Below are 20,607 nucleotides of genomic sequence, written 5' to 3' on the forward strand. Positions count from 1 at the left end.
TTTGTTGATACAATTCATATCTTTATTCATTCAACCAATAAAATAAACAGGAATCTCTGGTGCTGAAAGACGGGAAAGCGAACTCCTTTCATCCAGACAAAACCAAACAAACAGAATTCCAGTTTTAAATCAATCAAAAAATCAAAGAGACAAACATTCATTTATGACAGAGCGAGGACTTTCAACAGATCAGGCAACCAAAAAAACTACATTATAATAATAAGAGCTGGAGAAAAAGAAGGTTTAATAATCATATTTCACCATAAAAATAATCAGCTGCTGTCCTTCAGTTCCCTCAGTGCTGATGTGACGCTTCAGTTTCTGTGTTTTTATTAATGTCCTCCTCCTGCAGACACAGCAGATCATGAAGGCACAAATGATGAAATATAGAAACTAAAATAAATATAAACAGATAAAAGAATAATTTATTCTGAAAGAGAGGACAGGCTGCACTGCTGCTCGAGTTACGATGCTGATGTCTGTTTCCAGCCTGTGGTTTGAAAATAGGATCTATTGTGTTCCAGTAGAGGGCGCTGTATTAAAATCTCACTTTTAAAAATATATATATAATATAATCTGTCTCTGTTTAAACTCTCCCCGTATGTAAATTACCAAATTTACGGAATTAAATGTGCGTAAATATTCAGACCTCTGAGAACAATCTGGATCAGCCTCTACCCCACTGTCTTCATCATCATCATCATCATCATCATCATCATCATCATCAAGTCTTTAGAATCCAGCTATAAAGATGTACAGGAGAACGTGTTTGGTCCCAGCTTGCTGTGCCCATAGTGTGTGTGTGTGTGTGTGTGTGTGTATAGAGGGTGTAGTGTGTGTGTGTGTGTAGTGTGTGTGTGTGTGATTGTGTAATGTTGGTCTTAAGGCTCTGTGCAGTGACCGGCTGCTGGGCCAGGCTGCCTCAGGGTGATTATGACAGTGTGTCTGTCTGTAGGTCTGTTTGTGGGTCAGTAGGTCTGTCAGTAGATCTGTCAGTAGATCTGTCTGTGGGTCTGTCTGTGGGTCTGTCTGTGGGTCTGTCTGTGGGTCTGTCAGTGGGTCTGTCAGTGGGTCTGTCAGTGGGTCTGTCAGTGGGTCTGTCAGTGGGTCTGTCAGTGGGTCTGTAGGTCTGTCTGTGGGTCAGTAGGTCTGTCTGTGGTTGAGTGTGTCAGTAGGTCTCTGAGTCGGAGTCGTTGAGCTCCTCCTCTCTGTAGAAGGCGTGGTTTTGGGGGCGGATGCTGTTGAAGCTGCAGTAGGAGGAGGAGTTTGGGTGGAGGCTGCTGAAGCTCAGGCTCTTCACTGGACTGTAGTGGTTGATGGAGCTGAAGCTCAAACTGCAGAAAAGAGGAATCAGATCTATAATCACTAATAAATATAAATAAAACTCCCACCAACTCAGCATCCAGTTAAAACTCAGACACCACCGGGTCCGCCCACAAGAGGGCGTAACAGCCGCCCTGGAGCTCGAGAACACACAGGTGCAGGACGGGGGGGTAAGGTGCAGGACGGGGGTAAAGTGCAGGACGGGGGGTAAAGTGCAGGACGGGGGGGTAAAGTGCAGGACGGGGGGGTAAAGTGCAGGACGGGGGGGTAAAGTGCAGGACGGGGGTAAAGTGCAGGACGGGGGGTAAAGTGCAGGACGCGGGGGTAAAGTGCAGGACGGGGGGGTAAAGTGCAGGACGGGGGGGTAAAGTGCAGGACGGGGGGGTAAAGTGCAGGACGGGGGGGTAAAGTGCAGGACGGGGGGTTAAAGCTCAGACCTGGGACTGGGGCCCACGGGCATCATGGTGGCCAGGATGAGTGCCAGGCAGTCCGCCACGTCTTTATTGGGGGCGCAGGCGAGGGCGGGGGTGTGACCTGAGGAGGAATAGTGAACAGGGTCAGTGCACGCTCACTACTGTTCACTGCGTCTGTGAGCTACGAGTTTCTGATCAAATTACAGCTTCAAATATATACAAAAATATAAACATACAGAAACATAACGAGGACTCACCATTCTCATCAACAGCCTGCACACTCGCTCCTTTAGCCAGCAGCTCCTGCACCACAACCGTGAGCCCGTTCCTGGCAGCCACGTGCAACGGCCTGCAGACAGAACACAGCTCAGAGATCACTATACTCAGAGTTCACTATACTCAGAGTTCACTATTCTCAGAGATCACTATTCTCAGAGTTCACTATTCTCAGAGTTCACTATTCTCAGAGTTCACTATTCTCAGAGATCACTATACTCAGAGTTCACTATTCTCAGAGTTCACTATTCTCAGAGTTCACTATTCTCAGAGTTCACTATTCTCAGAGATCACTATTCTCAGAGTTCACTATTCTCAGAGTTCACTATTCTCAGAGATCACTATTCTCAGAGTTCACTATTCTCAGAGTTCACTATTCTCAGAGTTCACTATTCTCAGAGTTCACTATTCTCAGAGTTCACTATTCTCAGAGTTCACTATTCTCAGAGTTCACGATTCTCAGAGTTCACGATTCTCAGAGATCACTATTCTCAGAGATCACTATTCTCAGAGTTCACTATTCTCAGAGTTCACTATTCTCAGAGTTCACTATTCTCAGAGTTCACTATTCTCAGAGTTCACTATTCTCAGAGTTCACTATTCTCAGAGATCACTATTCTCAGAGTTCACTATTCTCAGAGTTCACTATTCTCAGAGTTCACTATTCTCAGAGTTCACTATTCTCAGAGTTCACTATTCTCAGAGTTCACTATTCTCAGAGTTCACTATTCTCAGAGATCACTATTCTCAGAGTTCACTATTCTCAGAGTTCACTATTCTCAGAGTTCACTATTCTCAGAGTTCACTATTCTCAGAGTTCACGATTATCTATGAATATTAATCTGAGAGGAACAGCGTTGTGCTGACTGGGGGTCAGTGATACGTACGTCTGTAGTGCTGTGTTGGTGGAGTTGATGAGGTTTCTGTCGGTGATCTTCTCTAAGATCAGTAAGGCACTGGTCTCGTTTCCCTGAAGAGCAGAAATACAGAAGCATTACTCCTCCCTGAACTTCTACAGACTGAGGCTCAGCACAGCGGCTTTATTTCAGAAACTGAAGCTCTTCTGTTTTTATTTCTGGACTCGAGCTAAAAGATCCTTCACCCAAATCTAAACCCGTTACTGCAGAGTCCTGCAACTTTTCACTCACTCCATTTATACACACATGCATATATATATGTGTGTGTGTGTGTGTGTTAGTGTGTGTGTGTATTGTATCGAGTGTGAGACTGACCTTACTGCAGGCGAGGTGTAGAGCAGTGTTTTTTTTGGAGTCCTGTAGAGTCAGCTCAGCTTTAGCACTGCTCACTAACAGCTCTACTCACACACACACACACACACACAAACACACACAAACACACACAAACACACACAAACACACATTACAAATACAGCAAATATTATTATTATTATTAAAAAATATTAATCAAATTAATTAGTTACTGCATATGTACAGAACATACAAGGAGACAAGAGAAACTAGACAATAGTGCAATAGTGAATAGTGATGGGGGAGGGGCAGTACCAGTATAAACATCAGTTTAAATATCGAGGTATAAAAGCTTAGAGCTGGTAAAGTGAACGAGTGTATTATTATAATACTCTGTAATTAATGAGTTATAAAGTGATAAACAGGGGGGGGGACGTACCCACAGCGTTGGTCTGGCCGTTCTCAGCCGCCATCATTAGAGGACTTTTACCTGCAGCGTCCACACAGTTCACCTGAGCGCCCTGAGCCAACAGCAGCTGCACACACTCCACATGATCAGTGAACGCTGCAGCGTGGAGCGGGGTCCTGCACACACACACACACACACACACACACACACACGCACACACACTCATTAAATAAATGAAACATGGTGATGGTGGGATCATGGTTTGGGTCTGTTTTGTTCTGGTTCACTGTTCAGGTGAAGAACAGTTAAAGAAGAGTGAAGTTAATGTTTCTGAATTAATCAGATCAGAAAAAGTTCTGACTTTGATAAATTAGACACATGGTGGGCGGAGTCAGTAGCTGTGTGTCTCGTACCTGTGTTTAGAGTCAGTAGCTGTGTGTCTCGTACCTGTGTTTAGAGTCAGTAGCTGTGTGTCTCGTACCTGTGTTTAGAGTCAGTAGCTGTGTGTCTCGTACCTGTGTTTAGAGTCAGTAGCTGGGTCTCGTACCTGTGTTTAGAGTCAGTAGCTGTGTGTCTCGTACCTGTGTTTAGAGTCAGTAGCTGTGTGTCTCGTACCTGTGTTTAGAGTCAGTAGCTGGGTCTCGTACCTGTGTTTAGAGTCAGTAGCTGTGTGTCTCGTACCTGTGTTTAGAGTCAGTAGCTGTGTGTCTCGTACCTGTGTTTAGAGTCAGTAGCTGTGTGTCTCGTACCTGTGTTTAGAGTCAGTAGCTGTGTGTCTCGTACCTGTGTTTAGAGTCAGTAGCTGGGTCTCGTACCTGTGTTTAGAGTCAGTAGCTGGGTCTCGTACCTGTGTTTAGAGTCAGTAGCTGGGTCTCGTACCTGTGTTTAGAGTCAGTAGCTGGGTCTCGTACCTGTGTTTAGAGTCAGTAGCTGGGTCTCGTACCTGTGTTTAGAGTCAGTAGCTGGGTCTCGTACCTGTGTTTAGAGTCAGTAGCTGGGTCTCGTACCTGTGTTTAGAGTCAGTAGCTGGGTCTCATACCTGTGTTTAGAGTCAGTAGCTGGGTCTCGTACCTGTGTTTAGAGTCAGTAGCTGGGTCTCGTACCTGTGTTTAGAGTCAGTAGCTGGGTCTCGTACCTGTGTTTAGAGTCAGTAGCTGTGTGTCTCGTACCTGTGTTTAGAGTCAGTAGCTGGGTCTTGTACCTGTGTTTAGAGTCAGTAGCTGTGTGTCTCGTACCTGTGTTTAGAGTCAGTAGCTGTGTGTCTCGTACCTGTGTTTAGAGTCAGTAGCTGTGTGTCTCGTACCTGTGTTTAGAGTCAGTAGCTGGGTCTCGTACCTGTGTTTAGAGTCAGTAGCTGGGTCTCGTACCTGTGTTTAGAGTCAGTAGCTGTGTGTCTCGTACCTGTGTTTAGAGTCAGTAGCTGGGTCTCGTACCTGTGTTTAGAGTCAGTAGCTGGGTCTCGTACCTGTGTTTAGAGTCAGTAGCTGTGTGTCTCGTACCTGTGTTTAGAGTCAGTAGCTGTGTGTCTCGTACCTGTGTTTAGAGTCAGTAGTTGGGTCTCGTACCTGTGTTTAGAGTCAGTAGTTGGGTCTCGTACCTGTGTTTAGAGTCAGTAGCTGTGTGTCTCGTACCTGTGTTTAGAGTCAGTAGCTGGGTCTCGTACCTGTGTTTAGAGTCAGTAGCTGGGTCTCGTACCTGTGTTTAGAGTCAGTAGCTGGGTCTCGTACCTGTGTTTAGAGTCAGTAGCTGGGTCTCGTACCTGTGTTTAGAGTCAGTAGCTGTGTGTCTCGTACCTGTGTTTAGAGTCAGTAGCTGGGTCTCGTACCTGTGTTTAGAGTCAGTAGCTGTGTGTCTCGTACCTGTGTTTAGAGTCAGTAGCTGTGTGTCTCGTACCTGTGTTTAGAGTCAGTAGCTGGGTCTCGTACCTGTGTTTAGAGTCAGTAGCTGTGTGTCTCGTACCTGTGTTTAGAGTCAGTAGCTGTGTGTCTCGTACCTGTGTTTAGAGTCAGTAGCTGTGTGTCTCGTACCTGTGTTTAGAGTCAGTAGCTGGGTCTCGTACCTGTGTTTAGAGTCAGTAGCTGTGTGTCTCGTACCTGTGTTTAGAGTCAGTAGCTGGGTCTCGTACCTGTGTTTAGAGTCAGTAGCTGGGTCTCGTACCTGTGTTTAGAGTCAGTAGCTGTGTGTCTCGTACCTGTGTTTAGAGTCAGTAGCTGGGTCTCGTACCTGTGTTTAGAGTCAGTAGCTGGGTCTCGTACCTGTGTTTAGAGTCAGTAGCTGTGTGTCTCGTACCTGTGTTTAGAGTCAGTAGCTGTGTGTCTCGTACCTGTGTTTAGAGTCAGTAGTTGGGTCTCGTACCTGTGTTTAGAGTCAGTAGCTGTGTGTCTCGTACCTGTGTTTAGAGTCAGTAGCTGGGTCTCGTACCTGTGTTTAGAGTCAGTAGCTGTGTCTCGTACCTGTGTTTAGAGTCAGTAGCTGGGTCTCGTACCTGTGTTTAGAGTCAGTAGCTGGGTCTCGTACCTGTGTTTAGAGTCAGTAGCTGGGTCTCGTACCTGTGTTTAGAGTCAGTAGCTGGGTCTCGTACCTGTGTTTAGAGTCAGTAGCTGGGTCTCGTACCTGTGTTTAGAGTCAGTAGCTGGGTCTCGTACCTGTGTTTAGAGTCAGTAGCTGGGTCTCGTACCTGTGTTTAGAGTCAGTAGCTGGGTCTCGTACCTGTGTTTAGAGTCAGTAGCTGGGTCTCGTACCTGTGTTTAGAGTCAGTAGCTGGGTCTCGTACCTGTGTTTAGAGTCAGTAGCTGTGTCTCGTACCTGTGTTTAGAGTCAGTAGCTGGGTCTCGTACCTGTGTTTAGAGTCAGTAGCTGGGTCTCGTACCTGTGTTTAGAGTCAGCAGTGTTGACGATGGCAGGACCGAGTGTTTCGATCAGCATCTCTGCTGCTCCCTCGTTATCGTTTATTCTAGAATTCACATAAAAAGAAAAATAAATAATAAATCAGATTTTAAATATAGATCTGGAACTGATTTTTATTCTGAGGCAGGTGGGACGTACACGGCGCAGTGCAGCGGGCTGAAGGTGTTCCCCTCCATCCTGTGGAACAGCTCCTGCTCCAGCAGCACCTCCACACAGGTATCATGACCTGCAGAGAACGAATCATCTCATTAACTCATTACAGCTGAGATAACTGCGCTTAATACACTTCCTATCATTAAAATTCCACTTTAACCAGGAAGAGTCCTGTTCTGAGATCAGTAATGAGAAGAGCGTTAGTGGAATCTGTGGAGAACTTCTATTATTTCTGGAATATCAGGAGGAAATGAATTAAAAACTGATATATTTAGGGGGAGATGGGTGGAGTAACGGGTGGTGGAGATTTATTCCATTATTCTACCAACAGACAGTAGTGGAGGTGAACTGCAGTAAAACCTGTTCTGATTAAAAACTGAAAGACACGGAGCTTCGAGACGGAGCACACACCACCCAAAAACTGCAGCAAATAAACCCACCAGCCTCCAGAGAGAACGACTTCATTTCAGCCTGGACTCCGTTCACACTACCAGTAAGTAAATCCTCCATCAGCCTGGCTTCAGTAAAGAGCAGCGAGGTTTATACGCTGGACAGGGTTCTGCTCTCTGAAGCTTCCAGTAGCTTCTCACAGATCAGCTCCATGAAAACGGAACAGGGAGAGGATGTTGGAAAGAACAAGTACCTTATTTTTTGCACTATAAGGCGCACCGGATTATAAAGCGCATTAAGGGACACTAGTAAGGAACAGGGGTGTGGCCATGTTTCCCTTCTAATTCAGCAGGTCTGTAAAGCTAAGCTAATAAACAAAACTGTAATACCTAAAAAACATTTTATTTTAAAGTCAAATGAGTGCTGGATGTTAATGTGATGTAGGATGTGATGTGATGGGGGGGGCGTGTCGGTACTGACCGTTATAACAGGCCCAGTGTAGGGGGGTGTATCCCTGGCGGTCGGTGATGACGGGGGCGGTCTCCACACACTGCGCCGCCTGCAGCAGACCCCCCAGCACCCCCACGTGCCCACAGGCCGCCGCCAGGTGAACTGGAGAGCGCCCCCTGCAGTCTCGCACCATGAAACTGGCACTGTGCTGCAGCAGCGCCTCCACACACTCCTCATGTCCCGTCACCGCCTGCAGGAACATCCCGTAACACACCGCTCACATCACCCTCTCACAATCTACCAATACTGCACTATTATTATTATTATTATTAGTGACTATTTTCACTATTCTTGATTTAATCATACCTCCAAGTATTATTAATATTTTATTTAATACATGTTCAATACATTAACTGGTTTATAATTCTTTCTATTTCTGACATAACTTACTAGTTATTCTTTTATAATAAAGAAAATAGCATTGAGTATTGAGTAAACAGAGTGAAACATACATTAAATGTTTTTTCACTGTTCAATGAAACTGTACTTATTTAAATAATGTAATCAAACATCATTTAAACACTTTAAACTTTTCATTTTACAATACATGATAATTATTGCAATATTCTAACATGCAGAAAAACGCATTAGCAGCAGATTCTTCAAAATACTGCTGTTCAGAAACTGATACTGCTGCACTTCACTGAATTAAACAAGTAATTACGAATAATGAATAATAAATATATAACTGTGTTAAAACAACCTGTCTCACAAACACAACTAAACACAAACACATCCAAATAAAATATTAAATACAACATAAAACTATGAATACATTTTTATGTGTTAGATAAAAAGCATGTTTGTAAAATAATAATATTAAATAATGATTTACCCCTCGGTGCAGAGCGGTGCGCCCCCACTGGTCTTTGGCTTCGACGTTTGCTCCTTTGTTGAGCAGCGAGTAAACGCAGTCGGTGTGTCCGCTCAACACAGCCAGCATCAGCGGAGTCCTGAGAAACAGCCAATCAGATCACAGAATAAAATTATACAGCTATCATTCAGGCTTCATTACTGCTTAAAAAACAAGACTAAATGCAGGTTTTATTCACTTTAATTCAATGGTTACAAAAAGTGGCAAAAAGAACAAAATCTTGTGAAAAACATTTTTCAGTTTTCATTTTGTTTGGTTTTGGTCAAAAATGTTTCATCACTTTATTAATGGATGCTCCGCCCCCAGCCAGCGCCGAGAGTTCAATTCCATCATCAGATCAGCTGATTCACCGTTAGATCTGATCTGATTAAAACTATATAAATTATACTGGACTCTGTAAGGAGAGATCTGGAGATAATTTAATGAACATATTAATGTAAAAACTCCACTTTCTGTAGGGATATTATTTATATTTGTTCTAATATATTAATATATTTACTGTGTAAACAGTCCAGATGTATTTTTTATATTGTTTTAATAAGATACTAAAACTTCTGCACAGTGTAAATCCTGTTTTATTCCTAAACGGTTCATTTGAATCATCTCTGAACTTTAACTCAACATTTTAGGACATGTGGAAATGTCATGTGATATTTTAGCCACATCGCCCACCTTCACATACATTTTTTAGAGAATTCTTCTACGTCGCCATGGCAACTCCGGCCAGGCTAATTAGCAGCAATGCATTCTGGTCTATTCTGATAGAATCTCTCATTCATATTTTTACTGATATGACTAATCCTCCCTTAACGAGCTCAATTACTGACATCCTGAGAGAAAGATCAATCCCCTCATTTACATATTTATCACACCGCAGCGACCACCATAACCCCCACTCAACATTATTCTAATGTTACTTAATTACATGTAGATACTAATTCAGTTTTAATTACATTAAATAACTGGCCAATTATCTATTTATATAAACAGTAACTCAGAGTGAGAGTACCCCTCATATTTTAGTAAATATTTTTTATATCTGTTTATGGGAGAAACTGAAGATATGAGTGTTTAATACAGTGTACAGTAGTCAGTGTACAGCTACTATATATATATATATATATATCTCAAAATAACTCAACACTCAGACATTAATATCTAAACCTGCAGCTGAAGTGAACTACAGTCTCTACTCACTGCCCGATTCCGTCCTGAAAGTCGACTGCACTCTGCAGGTCAGTGTTTCCGATCAGTAACCGCAGACAGTCTGAGTGTCCGTTTGTTGCTGCAAAACAAAAAGATCATTTCAGAAATTTCTTATTTGAGCTGAATCCAAATTAAATAACAGGACTTTGCTCCTCCTGTTCTCAGAACGTCTAATATTTTATTATTTTTTCTTATTCAGACAGATACTCCAGACTTCTCCTGAAAATCATTACCCACCCCATTAACCCCACCCCCAACTCATCCCCAACGCCCCAATCCAGAACCAACTGATCCCAATTCCCCAACCCATCCTCAACTCTTCTTCAACTTATCCCCAACTCTCCACCTCCCCAAACCATCCTTAATTCTCCCACCCATCCCCCGACTCATCCCCCGACTCTGCAGATGTGTATGTATGGTGTACCTGCTGCATGGATGGGGGTGCGTTTGAGGGTGTAGTCCTTGACGAGGATGGAGGCTCCCTGGTTGATGAGAACGTCCACACACTCCACGTGACCTTTAAACGCTGCCAGATCCAGCGGCGTGCGTCCCTGCGCCGTCCTCACGTCCAGATCCAGCAGAGACTGAACCAGAACCTCCAGAGCCTGGTGGTGCCCGTGGTACGCCTGAGCCGAGAGAGAGAGAGAGAGAGAGAGAGAGAGAGAGAAATAAGAACAGACTTTTCTGTGTGTGTGTGTGTGTGTGTGTGTATTGGCAAGGTAGGGTTTCCGGTTGAGAGTACGCTGTGTGTGATTGGCTGCTGCTTCGTATCGGTGTGTGTTGAGTGAATGTAGAATGTAGTTGTGTGTCTTAACTGACAAAAAATAATTAGATACATATGCTACTATAATAAGTAAGGTACTTATCTATAATAAACTTTAAGAAATATAATTTGTATTGTGTGTGTGTGTGTGTGTGTGTGTGTGTGTGCTCACGGCGAGGTGCAGGGGGCTGATGGGAGCGGATGTGTCCGAGTCGTTCAGTACGTCGGCTCCTGACGTCTCCATTAACTACCAGAGAAAACACACATTAAACACAGAGAAACACAGAGAAACAGTCTGATCCCCCACACTGACCACAGATCAGTACTCACCACATCCAGAGGAGTCTCACTCGCAATCTGAGAAAAACACAAAATCATCACATCAACCAATCAGATTAAAATCAGGGCTCATCAGTATGGTTTTATCAGTACTGGTGAAATAATTACTAGCAGTTTATACATGGCAACTCTGATAATACTCAGAAATCAGATTCATATTTAATGAGTAGAACACATTTCTTTAATGGTGAATCGATTGTTCCAGTGTAGGACATATCTGATCTGTAGAAGAGCACAGTGAACAGAGTCGTACCAGCTCCAGACACAGGCGGTGTCCGTACGCAGAGGCGTAGTGAACTGCGTTATATCCCTGAACGTCTCTGATCCCGGGATTAGCATCGTTCCTCAGTAAATACTCCAAACACCTGCAGAGACAGGGACAAATTCACTATTCACTACACTAAACCACTGATCTAATACTACTACACTCGCATAGTTCAGTACTCTACAGGTGGGAGATGTGCAGGTATAAAGTAAAATAATAAACAGAAAAGGTGTGAGATACTTCTTCTTGAAGATCTTCTGTGGTCAGGATTATATAGAAGTCCTCTCTAAATGTTTTCTTCTTATCAGTATTTCATTATATCGTAATTTCCATTCTAAACTGAGGAAACGTCTGGGCTGTGTTTACACAGCAGATCAATTATCTCAAATCTGTTTCTGTCGTACACATTTTCTACAGATCTGTCGTTTGTGTGCAGAGATGAATAAAGTACTGTAGATCCAGATTTGAGTAAATATAAAAGTACTCTATCAAAAAAGTTAATTAATAAGTAAATTAAATAGCTAAACAAACAACTAGAAGTAAGTACCCACGTACTGCAAGCAGTGCAGCATTTTAGTGCAGAGTAAAGTAATAATACTCCAGTAGATACAGATACAGTATTTTAGTAAATAATACTCCAGTGAGATCAGAATTCCTGTGAGTTTCAGTGAGGAAAGAGAAAATGAACGACAGCAGTGAGAAAAGTCTTTTGTTTTTCCACTTTTCCAATTTTACAAAACAAAATTAATTCACTGATCCTGTTTAACATGCTGAAAATAATGATCCCATTATATTAATTATATTAATTATATTAATAATCTGTATTTTGTGAGCTGAGACTTACTTCCCGTCCGAGTCGGAGGCGGCGGCGTAGTGCAGGGGGGTGCATCCTCTCTTATCCAGGTCGTTAACGCTCGCCCCCGACCCCACCATCGCAAACAGGCACTGATAATTACAGTTCGCCGCCGCGTAGTGCAGAGGAGTCCTGAGGAGATCATCAAAAACCAATAAATTAATACAGAGTCAGATCTGCTGCAGCTGCTGATCAGTAGAAAAGTGCTGAATTTCACTGTTCTTCTATCAATACACCTGTAAACTACTGGAACTACTTTCATTCTTAATCCTTACGCCAGATAATCAACAGAACAAAAACACACCTGAAACAGAGTTCAGGGCTCCTGAGACCCTGTTTACACCTGTTTACTTCATGTGAAGATTTTAACCCAGAGCGTTAGTCAGAATGAAATCTGATCACTGTGTGGGTCATAATATGTAAATGTGCTCTCTGTGTGGAATTATACGGTGTATATTTGTGATGGGTGTGTTTACACTGCGTTTTGATTTGATGGCTGTATTTGATCATGGACTCGTTCTGTTATTCTCCTCTGTTTCGGTTCTTTAAGAAAGTTACTCACCTGCCAAAACTGTCCTTCCTGTTAAAATCCGCTCCTCCGTTCAGGAGAAGATTGAGGCAGTCTAAATTCCTGCAGAGAAAAACTGAAGATTAAAACCAGTAAAACATCAGAAACACCGTCCACACCTCCTCCAGATTCATCCATCAGAAAACATCAGGATCTGATTCTGATCACAGCCGAGTCTGAACTTAAAAATATATATATATCAATAATAAAATCAGAGATGCAGATAGTGATAATCAGACACTCACCCTCCGGCTGCTGCAGCATGTACACACGTCCTTCCCAACTCATCAGGAGTGTCTATATCATAATCTACAGAGAGAAACACACCAGTAATCAATTAATATCAGCTTTTATTCAATTTACAATGTACTGTCAGCAGTGTAAAAATTAATGCACTAAATCTGTAAAATAATGAGCTTTCTAGAGGGGGGTGAAATAATATCACAATATTTTATGCTATTTTCGTGATAACGATACTCTTGACAATACGACAAAAAACTGAAATAAAAACATGATTTCAAAAATACACATATACTGCAACAAAATGAAAAATAAATGTTATTATTGCATATGATATGATATAACACACCCCTAACTGAGATATTAAATAATATAAGAATTTTATCAGATTTGTAACAGAAGTCAGTGATCCAGAATTATTAGTCCTGATACTAATAATAATAATGCACTCCAAATATCTCCATATATCCAGGATTAAAGTAAAATAAATGATACTGAACAGATATAATCTGTCTCTAGTAGATATATAATGGGAAATGAGAACAGTGTGAATTTTTCTTTTGCTAAAAACAGTAAAAAAGTAGAACCTTGATGTAATAATTAGGGGTGGGTGATATGGCTCCATATTTCAGGATATAATATTGTTCACCATATAAAAAAATGTTGGAGATATTATTGTGTACGATACGGTTTGTTATAGCACACCCCGAGTGCTTCCAATGTCTATTTTAGTGATATAATCTCAGAATATCTCAATATAATCTAAATGTTCAGAAAGACGAGGGTTTTCATGATTAGTCCTCATTATTCTGATGGAGAGACGGATGGATGGATGGATGGATGAATGGTTTTACCGGAAGAGAGGAGTTTACGGCAGCAGACGGAGAATCCGCTGAGGGCGGCCAAGTGCAGCGGAAACATGCCATGAACACCTCGCCTGAAAACACATCAAAAACACCTCAGAACAGCTCTTCAAACACACACTCATAACCACAGCCCGATACGGGGGAGATACCGGGAGATAAGAAGAGACACGGGGAGACACAAGGAGACGTGGGAGAGACACGGGGAGATGTGGGGGAGACACGGGGAGACACGGGGGAGACGTGGGAGAGACACGGGGAGACGCGGGGAGATACGGGGAGACGTGGGGGAGACACGGGGAGACGTGGGGGAGACACGGGGAGACGTGGGGGAGACACGGGGAGACGTGGGGGAGACATGGGGAGATACGGGGAGATACGGGGAGACGTGGGGGAGACACGGGGAGACGCGGGGAGATACAGGGAGATACGGGGAGACGTGGGGGAGACACGGGGAGACGTGGGAGACGTGGGGGAGACACGGGGAGACGTGGGAGAGACACGGGGAGACGCGGGGAGATACAGGGAGATGTGGGGAGATACAGGGAGATGTGGGGGAGACACGGGGAGAGGAGGCGGAGGGGTCTCCGGTACCTGGAGGTGTCGGCTCCGTTGGTAACGAGCGTGTTGATGAGCAGCTCGTGGCCGTATCTGGCGGCGATGTGCAGAGGTGTGTTTCCATTTTTATCCTCACAGTCTATCTCAGCACCTGAACACCGAGAAACGTAATTACACACAGCAGGAGCTCCGCTACATATAAAACCTCCTCCTTCATTACAGGTAGAGAATAGACTTAATTATACAGCAGATACTCCGAGACTCCCACTACCCACCGTAGTGAATCAGCGCCTGAGAGCGAGAGAACCTGCCGTGAATCGCCGTCATGTGCAGAGGAGTCTTCCCATCCTTACTCTGAGACACACATCCAACATTCATAAACATATAAAAAATGCATCGGGTGAGAACTGTTATTACATGTTACTACAGTTTCAGAAACATGTACAGCCATTGGCTAAAAGAAAATCAGCATGTTTTAATGTTGTAATGTAGAGAATCTTTAGTGTGAATATAGTGATGATATTCAGCTCTATAAAAATGAAGAGATCACTTCAGTTTCTGAATCAGTTTCTCTGATTTTAATATTTATAGGTTTATGTTTGAGTAAAATGAACATTGTTGTTTTATTCTATAAACTACAGACAACATTTCTCCCAAATTACAAATAAAAATATTTGAGCTTTCAGATCTTAAATAATGCAAAGAAAACAAGTTCATATTCATAAAGTTTTAAGAGTTCAGAAATAATCAATATTTGGTGGAATAATCCTGGTGGTTTTTAATCACAGTTTTTTTATCATGCATCTTGTCATCATGTTCTCCTCCACCAGTCTTACACACTGCTTTTGGATAACTTTATGCTGCTTTACTCCTGGTGCAAAAATTCAAGCAGTTCAGTTTGGTGGTTTGATGGTTTGTGATCATCCATCTTCCTCTTGATTATATTCCAGAGGTTTTTAATTTGATAAAATCAAAGAAACTCATCATTTTTAAGCCTCTCTTATTTTTTTAGAGCCGTATTGGAGTGAAGTAATTAAAGTTTATCTGTTCTGTAACTGAAGCTGTTCCTCGTATCACTACTAGGGGTGACTGATTATTGATCACATCAGCAGTTTGTTGGTGCAGTGTGTTGCAACACAGCAAAGACAGGATTGAGTTTTTGTGTGTAAATTATTTAGAGTTTATTTATAATATAAAATAATAATCTGACCTTGATGTTGACGTCGGCTCCGTTCCCGACCAGCAGCTGGAGGCAGAGCGCTCCGTGCCGCGACGCTGCATTGAAGTGCAGAGGAGCAAAGCCCTTCTCGTTTATCTGGTTCACACTCGCTCCCGACTCGATCAGCTCGTTCACCACCACGTCCTGCCCGTTATAGCAGGCCACGTGCAGCGGCGTGTTCCCGTACGCGTTCGGCTCGTTTATCTGCACACGCAGCATCAACACACTGATTAACAGCTTTCCATCAGCAGCTCACCTGAACCACCATCACTAAGCTCTGATTTACTGATATGATGATGCTTCTGTATCATGATTTTATATTAATTCTGATATCAGTGTTTTACTGAACTGAAACTGAGACTAAGCTCACAGGAGTTTCATGACTCCGAGCACTTTAATATAAACCCCCAAAAAACTACAAATAAACCAGAACTCAGACTCACATCCACCCCCAGGTCCAGCAGGTACTTCACTACACCCATCATCCCGCTGGATGCAGCAGCGTGTAGCGGAGTGTACGCCTTCTTATCCTTACACACCACCTCCGCACCATGAGACACCAGCACCTTCACCACCTCCAGATGACCTGAGAGACAATCAACAAAACTCAACAAAACTCAATAATTCATTGTTTATTTAGGATTAAATCACTTTTGCTCTTAAAATATTCCAAGGCCTTTAATCTTCATAATTTAGTAGCAAATGTTTCTAATCACAACATCATTATACTGCTAGAAACAGAGAGTAAAGATCCCCCAAGACCAGCACTGATCCCAATCACCAATCACAGTCCACCAAATTATTAAACAAAAATACTTATCTGAAACCCTTTTCCCACAATTAACTGGACTAATCCTAATGCATCACAACACCCTAACCACGTATCTCCTCACTGTCCCCGACACGAAGACTCAAAGCCTTAAAACATCCTTTACCATTCTGGATATATTTGCTATGTTGTCGTCAGTGTTTCTTTATTCATTTATTAGTCATTTTCTTTTATTTTAATCAAGCATGTTTATCATAAAATATGATGGTGAGCCAGAAGAGCTGTAAAAAAAGTTATTTTAATGTTTTTTTTTTTGTTGTTTACCCAATTCATCTCTATCCAGTATGTTTGTAATGTTTTAACAACACATATATAACTGTGAGAGAGAGAGAATAGAAGAGAGAGAGAGAGAGAGAGAGAGAGAATAGAATAAAAGAGAGAGAGAGTTCAGTGTTACCCATATACGCAGCCCAGTGGATGGCCCGCCGGTCCTTCTTATCGAAGGCGTTGATGTTCGCTCCTCTGGACAGTAATAATCTCACCATCTACCCAAGAGTGAGAAACAGAACCTGATTAACCAGAGTTTAATACAGCAATCAGCCAAAACATTACAAACACCTCATCCAAGCTACAACCACACGGCAGGTAAAAATCAACCACACCTAATTTTATTATCATATATGATACAGGTGTGTTATCAGTGTATCATAAGGTGAGCAGCAGGTGAGTGTATGAACTGCAGGTGAGCTGCAGGTGAGTGTATGAGCTGCAGGTGAGTGTATGAACTGCAGGTGAGCTGCAGGTGAGTGTATGAGCTGCAGGTGAGTGTATGAGCTGCAGGTGAGTGTATGAGCTGCAGGTGAGTGTATGAGCTGCAGGTGAGTGTATGAGCTGCAGGTGAGCTGCAGGTGAGTGTATGCGCTGCAGGTGAGTGTATGAGCTGCAGGTGAGTGTATGAGCTGCAGGTGAGTGTATGAGCTGCAGGTGAGTGTATGAGCTGCAGGTGAGTGTATGCGCTGCAGGTGAGTGTATGCGCTGCAGGTGAGTGTATGAGCTGCAGGTGAGCTGCAGGTGAGTGTATGAGCTGCAGGTGAGTGTATGAGCTGCAGGTGAGTGTATGAGCTGCAGGTGAGTGTATGAGCTGCAGGTGAGTGTATGAGCTGCAGGTGAGTGTATGAGCTGCAGGTGAGTGTATGAGCTGCAGGTGAGTGTATGAGCTGCAGGTGAGTGTATGCGCTGCAGGTGAGTGTATGCGCTGCAGGTGAGTGTATGAGCTGCAGGTGAGTGTATGAGCTGCAGGTGAGTGTATGAGCTGCAGGTGAGTGTATGAGCTGCAGGTGAGTGTATGAGCTGCAGGTGAGCTGCAGGTGAGTGTATGAGCTGCAGGTGAGTGTATGAGCTGCAGGTGAGTGTATGAGCTGCAGGTGAGTGTATGAGCTGCAGGTGAGTGTATGAGCTGCAGGTGAGTGTATGAGCTGCAGGTGAGTGTATGAGCTGCAGGTGAGTGTATGAGCTGCAGGTGAGTGTATGAGCTGCAGGTACCTCCAGGTGTCCGCTGAAGGCAGCGTGGTGCAGGGCGGTCCGACCCGCCCGGTCCGACACATTCACATTACTGAGCAGTGGAACCAGAGCCTCGGCGCAGCGCACGGCTTTATTAGCGGCGGCTACGTGCAGCGGCGTCTGCCAGTTCTTATCCCGCGCGTTCACATCCGCCGAGTGCTTCAGCAGAACCTGCACCGCCTCCTGCAGGACAAACACAGCATTACAGAGTCATTACAGAACCCCGAGAACCTGGATATATAAAGCTCAGCAATATATTAGATTAATTACTGTTAATCAATTATTACTGTTATTAATATTAGATCACTTTTAAAGAACACACACACACACACACACATTATGGATAGTAGTTTACCTCACTACAGGAGGCCACTGCCCGGTGCAGAGGGGTCAACCACTTATTGTCTTTGGCATTTACTCTTGCTCCTATAGAGAGAGAGAAAGAGAGAGAGAGAGAGAGAGAGAGAGAGTGAGAGAGAGTGTGATACAGAGAAAGAGAGAGGGAGAGAGAGAGAGAGAGACAGAGAGTGTGATACAGAGAAAGAGAGAGACAATTTAATTAAATGAAGCTGAAAGATATACGGCACATGTCTAAATAAGAAAAAAATAATAATGCGTTCAGCTACAGCTAAACCTGAACTTTCACCATAACACTCCTGTAGTTTAAAGCAATCAAATCTTTACAGCATGTTCTACAATCTAGTTACAGTTACTCCAACAAAAGCAGGACAATCTCTTTATTAAATTTAATTTCAGAAAAAAACTGTGAGTCGCAGTATTTTGGTCTGTACAGTGTATGATCATATGTGAAGTTGAGACTGAGTTACCTGATAAAATCAGCAGCTCTATAATTTCAGCATCTCCTAAATACGCAGCGGCGTGCAGCGGCGTCCTCTTCTCATTATCCTGAATAAAACACACACAACTCACTTCTGAAAACCAGAGACAGTATTTCAGTAGTATTTTCAGAGCAAGTGTTATAATGCATTATATAAGGGGTTCTCAGCCTGGGGTCGCGATTTCCTCCACAAAAGGAGGAAGGAGAATAATTTTTGGTTTATACTGGATTTGTCACTAAAGAAGCAACAGCACACACAGCACAAATTACATCACGCACAGTTTACCGTCGTATCTGTGCGGAAGCTGCACGTTTCCCATTAAAAATACTGTCTGAAAGCACAGCGGCCAATCAGAGGAGACGATTTTTTAACAGTATGTAGATCAGCTCACCTGAACATTCACGTCCTCCTTGGTAAAGATGAGGGAGCGGACCTCGTCAGGGTGAACGTTAAAGATAGCTTTAATCAGAGGCGGCTGGAAGAAACACACACACGTTTAGAGGACAGTGCTGAATATATTATATTATATATTACAGAAATGCGTAGGTCACGCCCATTTCTTCTCAGAATTGCCTGATATTGAATGTTTTAAATGGTAAAGCATCATTAGCGTCTCACAGAGCCGCTCGTCTCTACAGAACTATTGTTATGATTTGTTCCTGAGTTTACAGTAGCAGTGGATTATACTACAGGTGAGGAATCTCCTACTTTATATCATTCATCTAAATTCCACAGCATCCACAGGCAGTAAAAACACAGGTGAAAAAAGTATCCCAAGTGAAAATTCAAAACACAATTTGCTTAGCCCCTCCCACTGCCCTAAAGGTCTCATCCCATTGGCTGACTTCAATTGATAATGCAAGGAAAAATAACACGCATTAAGAATCTTTTAATTAAGCAGAATTTCTACATTTCTTTCAAGTATGCTTGATTAGAAAATAAATGATTATATAACGTGCGTCTCACAACAAAACTCAAAATTAACAAACTAACTGCTGCTCTTCACTACTTTATTCTTATTCTGACTCGCAGTATCTATACCTTAAATATGGCGGCGCTTCAGTGACCTTATGCATAGTAACACACGTGACTGTCAACGACTGATGTGAACTTGTCGATTTCAGTGTAAACTTTATGCTTGTATGATTTATTTATCTACAAGTTTGTCTGTATGAGTTTATTAGATAAGTGTATTTATTTAAATTGATATTTAAGACGTTTATCTCTTTATGTATCATGGCCTACAGGATCTGATCTGGGTTCAGCTGTAGAAGCTGTAGGTGAGCTAAAGCTAAGGCTAAAGCTGAGCTTCTCCCTGAACTCTTTCCTTAAAGGTTCTACAGCTGAACCAGAACCGCTCAGCCCACCAGAACCAGAAGAGTTCCCTCTCTGATAAGCCTCTGACCCCGGTGTTGTGTCAAATTCTGCTACCTGTCAAACCGTGCTACTCTAGTTTACACTGTGTAACTAATACGAGTTAATTAGTAGAAGGCTTAGTAAAAGTGTCGGGTTGATGATATTTGAATAGCCTAAATAATCGCTGTGTTATCAAGAAAAAGTTATGGTGATATATGTAATTAGAAAACATTTATTTATATATATTTTGTATTATATTTTTATATACGCTTGTAACACTGGGAAAACTAAATAAAGTAAAAATCCACCCCAGGGTTTCGTACCAACTGCCTGGGCGGCTCTGCTAGGAAAACCCTGGGATGGATTTTTACTTGTAACAGTGAAACTGAGAGTACTGCGCATGCGCACAGCCGCTAAGTAGCACAAATCCACGGGTAGTACAACTCGACAGAACACCGCTAACCCCCACCTGCTCTCTGATCTTCAGAACCACCATTTTCCGCGGTCCGGTTCGGTTCTCCTCCGGATCAGAACAGTGTTAGGACCCCCGCCTCTCGAACTCCGCCGCTCTCCCGCCGATTAATCGCTTCGGTTCCGCGCGGGCCTCACATCTCCTCCGGCCGCCCGCCGGTACCGCACACCTCCATAACATTACCGCCACTGACACACCGCACACAGCACGCACGCGATTGGCTAAACCGGCCGAGGGCAGCCAGTGACGGAGGCGCTGATTGGCTCAAACGGTC

General features: G+C 43.2%; 1 protein-coding gene across 2 annotated transcripts; it reads right to left on the reverse strand.

Moving 5' to 3' along the window:
* On the reverse strand, positions 1-20,542 carry ankrd28b (ankyrin repeat domain 28b). Of its 2 annotated transcripts, XM_049480373.1 has the most exons (29): positions 20,331-20,538; positions 18,897-18,980; positions 18,494-18,572; positions 18,022-18,092; positions 17,649-17,849; positions 16,564-16,651; positions 15,781-15,923; positions 15,329-15,541; positions 14,394-14,472; positions 14,155-14,269; positions 13,552-13,634; positions 12,703-12,766; positions 12,452-12,520; positions 11,881-12,021; positions 11,025-11,136; positions 10,763-10,789; positions 10,605-10,679; positions 10,094-10,295; positions 9,661-9,748; positions 8,425-8,542; positions 7,560-7,779; positions 6,675-6,762; positions 6,499-6,582; positions 3,660-3,805; positions 3,245-3,327; positions 2,900-2,982; positions 1,994-2,085; positions 1,761-1,857; positions 1-1,334 (listed from the first exon to the last, which is right to left on the reverse strand). In XM_049480373.1, exons 1-29 carry the CDS (start codon positions 20,355-20,357, stop codon positions 1,169-1,171), a joined length of 3,138 nt encoding a protein of 1,045 aa, XP_049336330.1. In that variant the 5' UTR covers positions 20,358-20,538; the 3' UTR covers positions 1-1,168. The 2 variants fall into 2 exon arrangements, with proteins under 2 accessions (XP_049336330.1, XP_049336331.1); XM_049480374.1 differs by lacking the exons at positions 1-1,334; positions 1,761-1,857; positions 1,994-2,085; ... (2 more) ...; positions 3,660-3,805; positions 7,560-7,779 and having other exon boundaries at positions 6,493-6,582; positions 20,331-20,542.
* Between the last annotated feature and the right edge of the window lie 65 nt (positions 20,543-20,607).

This window comes from Astyanax mexicanus, chromosome 6 (assembly GCF_023375975.1).
Source record: "Astyanax mexicanus isolate ESR-SI-001 chromosome 6, AstMex3_surface, whole genome shotgun sequence".
Lineage (NCBI taxonomy): Eukaryota > Metazoa > Chordata > Actinopteri > Characiformes > Acestrorhamphidae > Astyanax > Astyanax mexicanus.

Excerpts from the sequence above, each read along its gene's own strand:
- ankrd28b (XM_049480373.1), bottom strand. The coding sequence starts at position 20,357 with ATGGTGGTTCTGAAGATCAGAGAGCAG. Across the intron at positions 10,680-10,762 it reads GTGAGACTCCTCTGGATGTG|TTAATGGAGACGTCAGGAGC; the intron begins GTGAGTACTGAT and ends TTTCTCTGGTAG. Across the intron at positions 3,328-3,659 it reads CGGCCAGACCAACGCTGTGG|AGCTGTTAGTGAGCAGTGCT; the intron begins GTACGTCCCCCC and ends GTGTGTGAGTAG.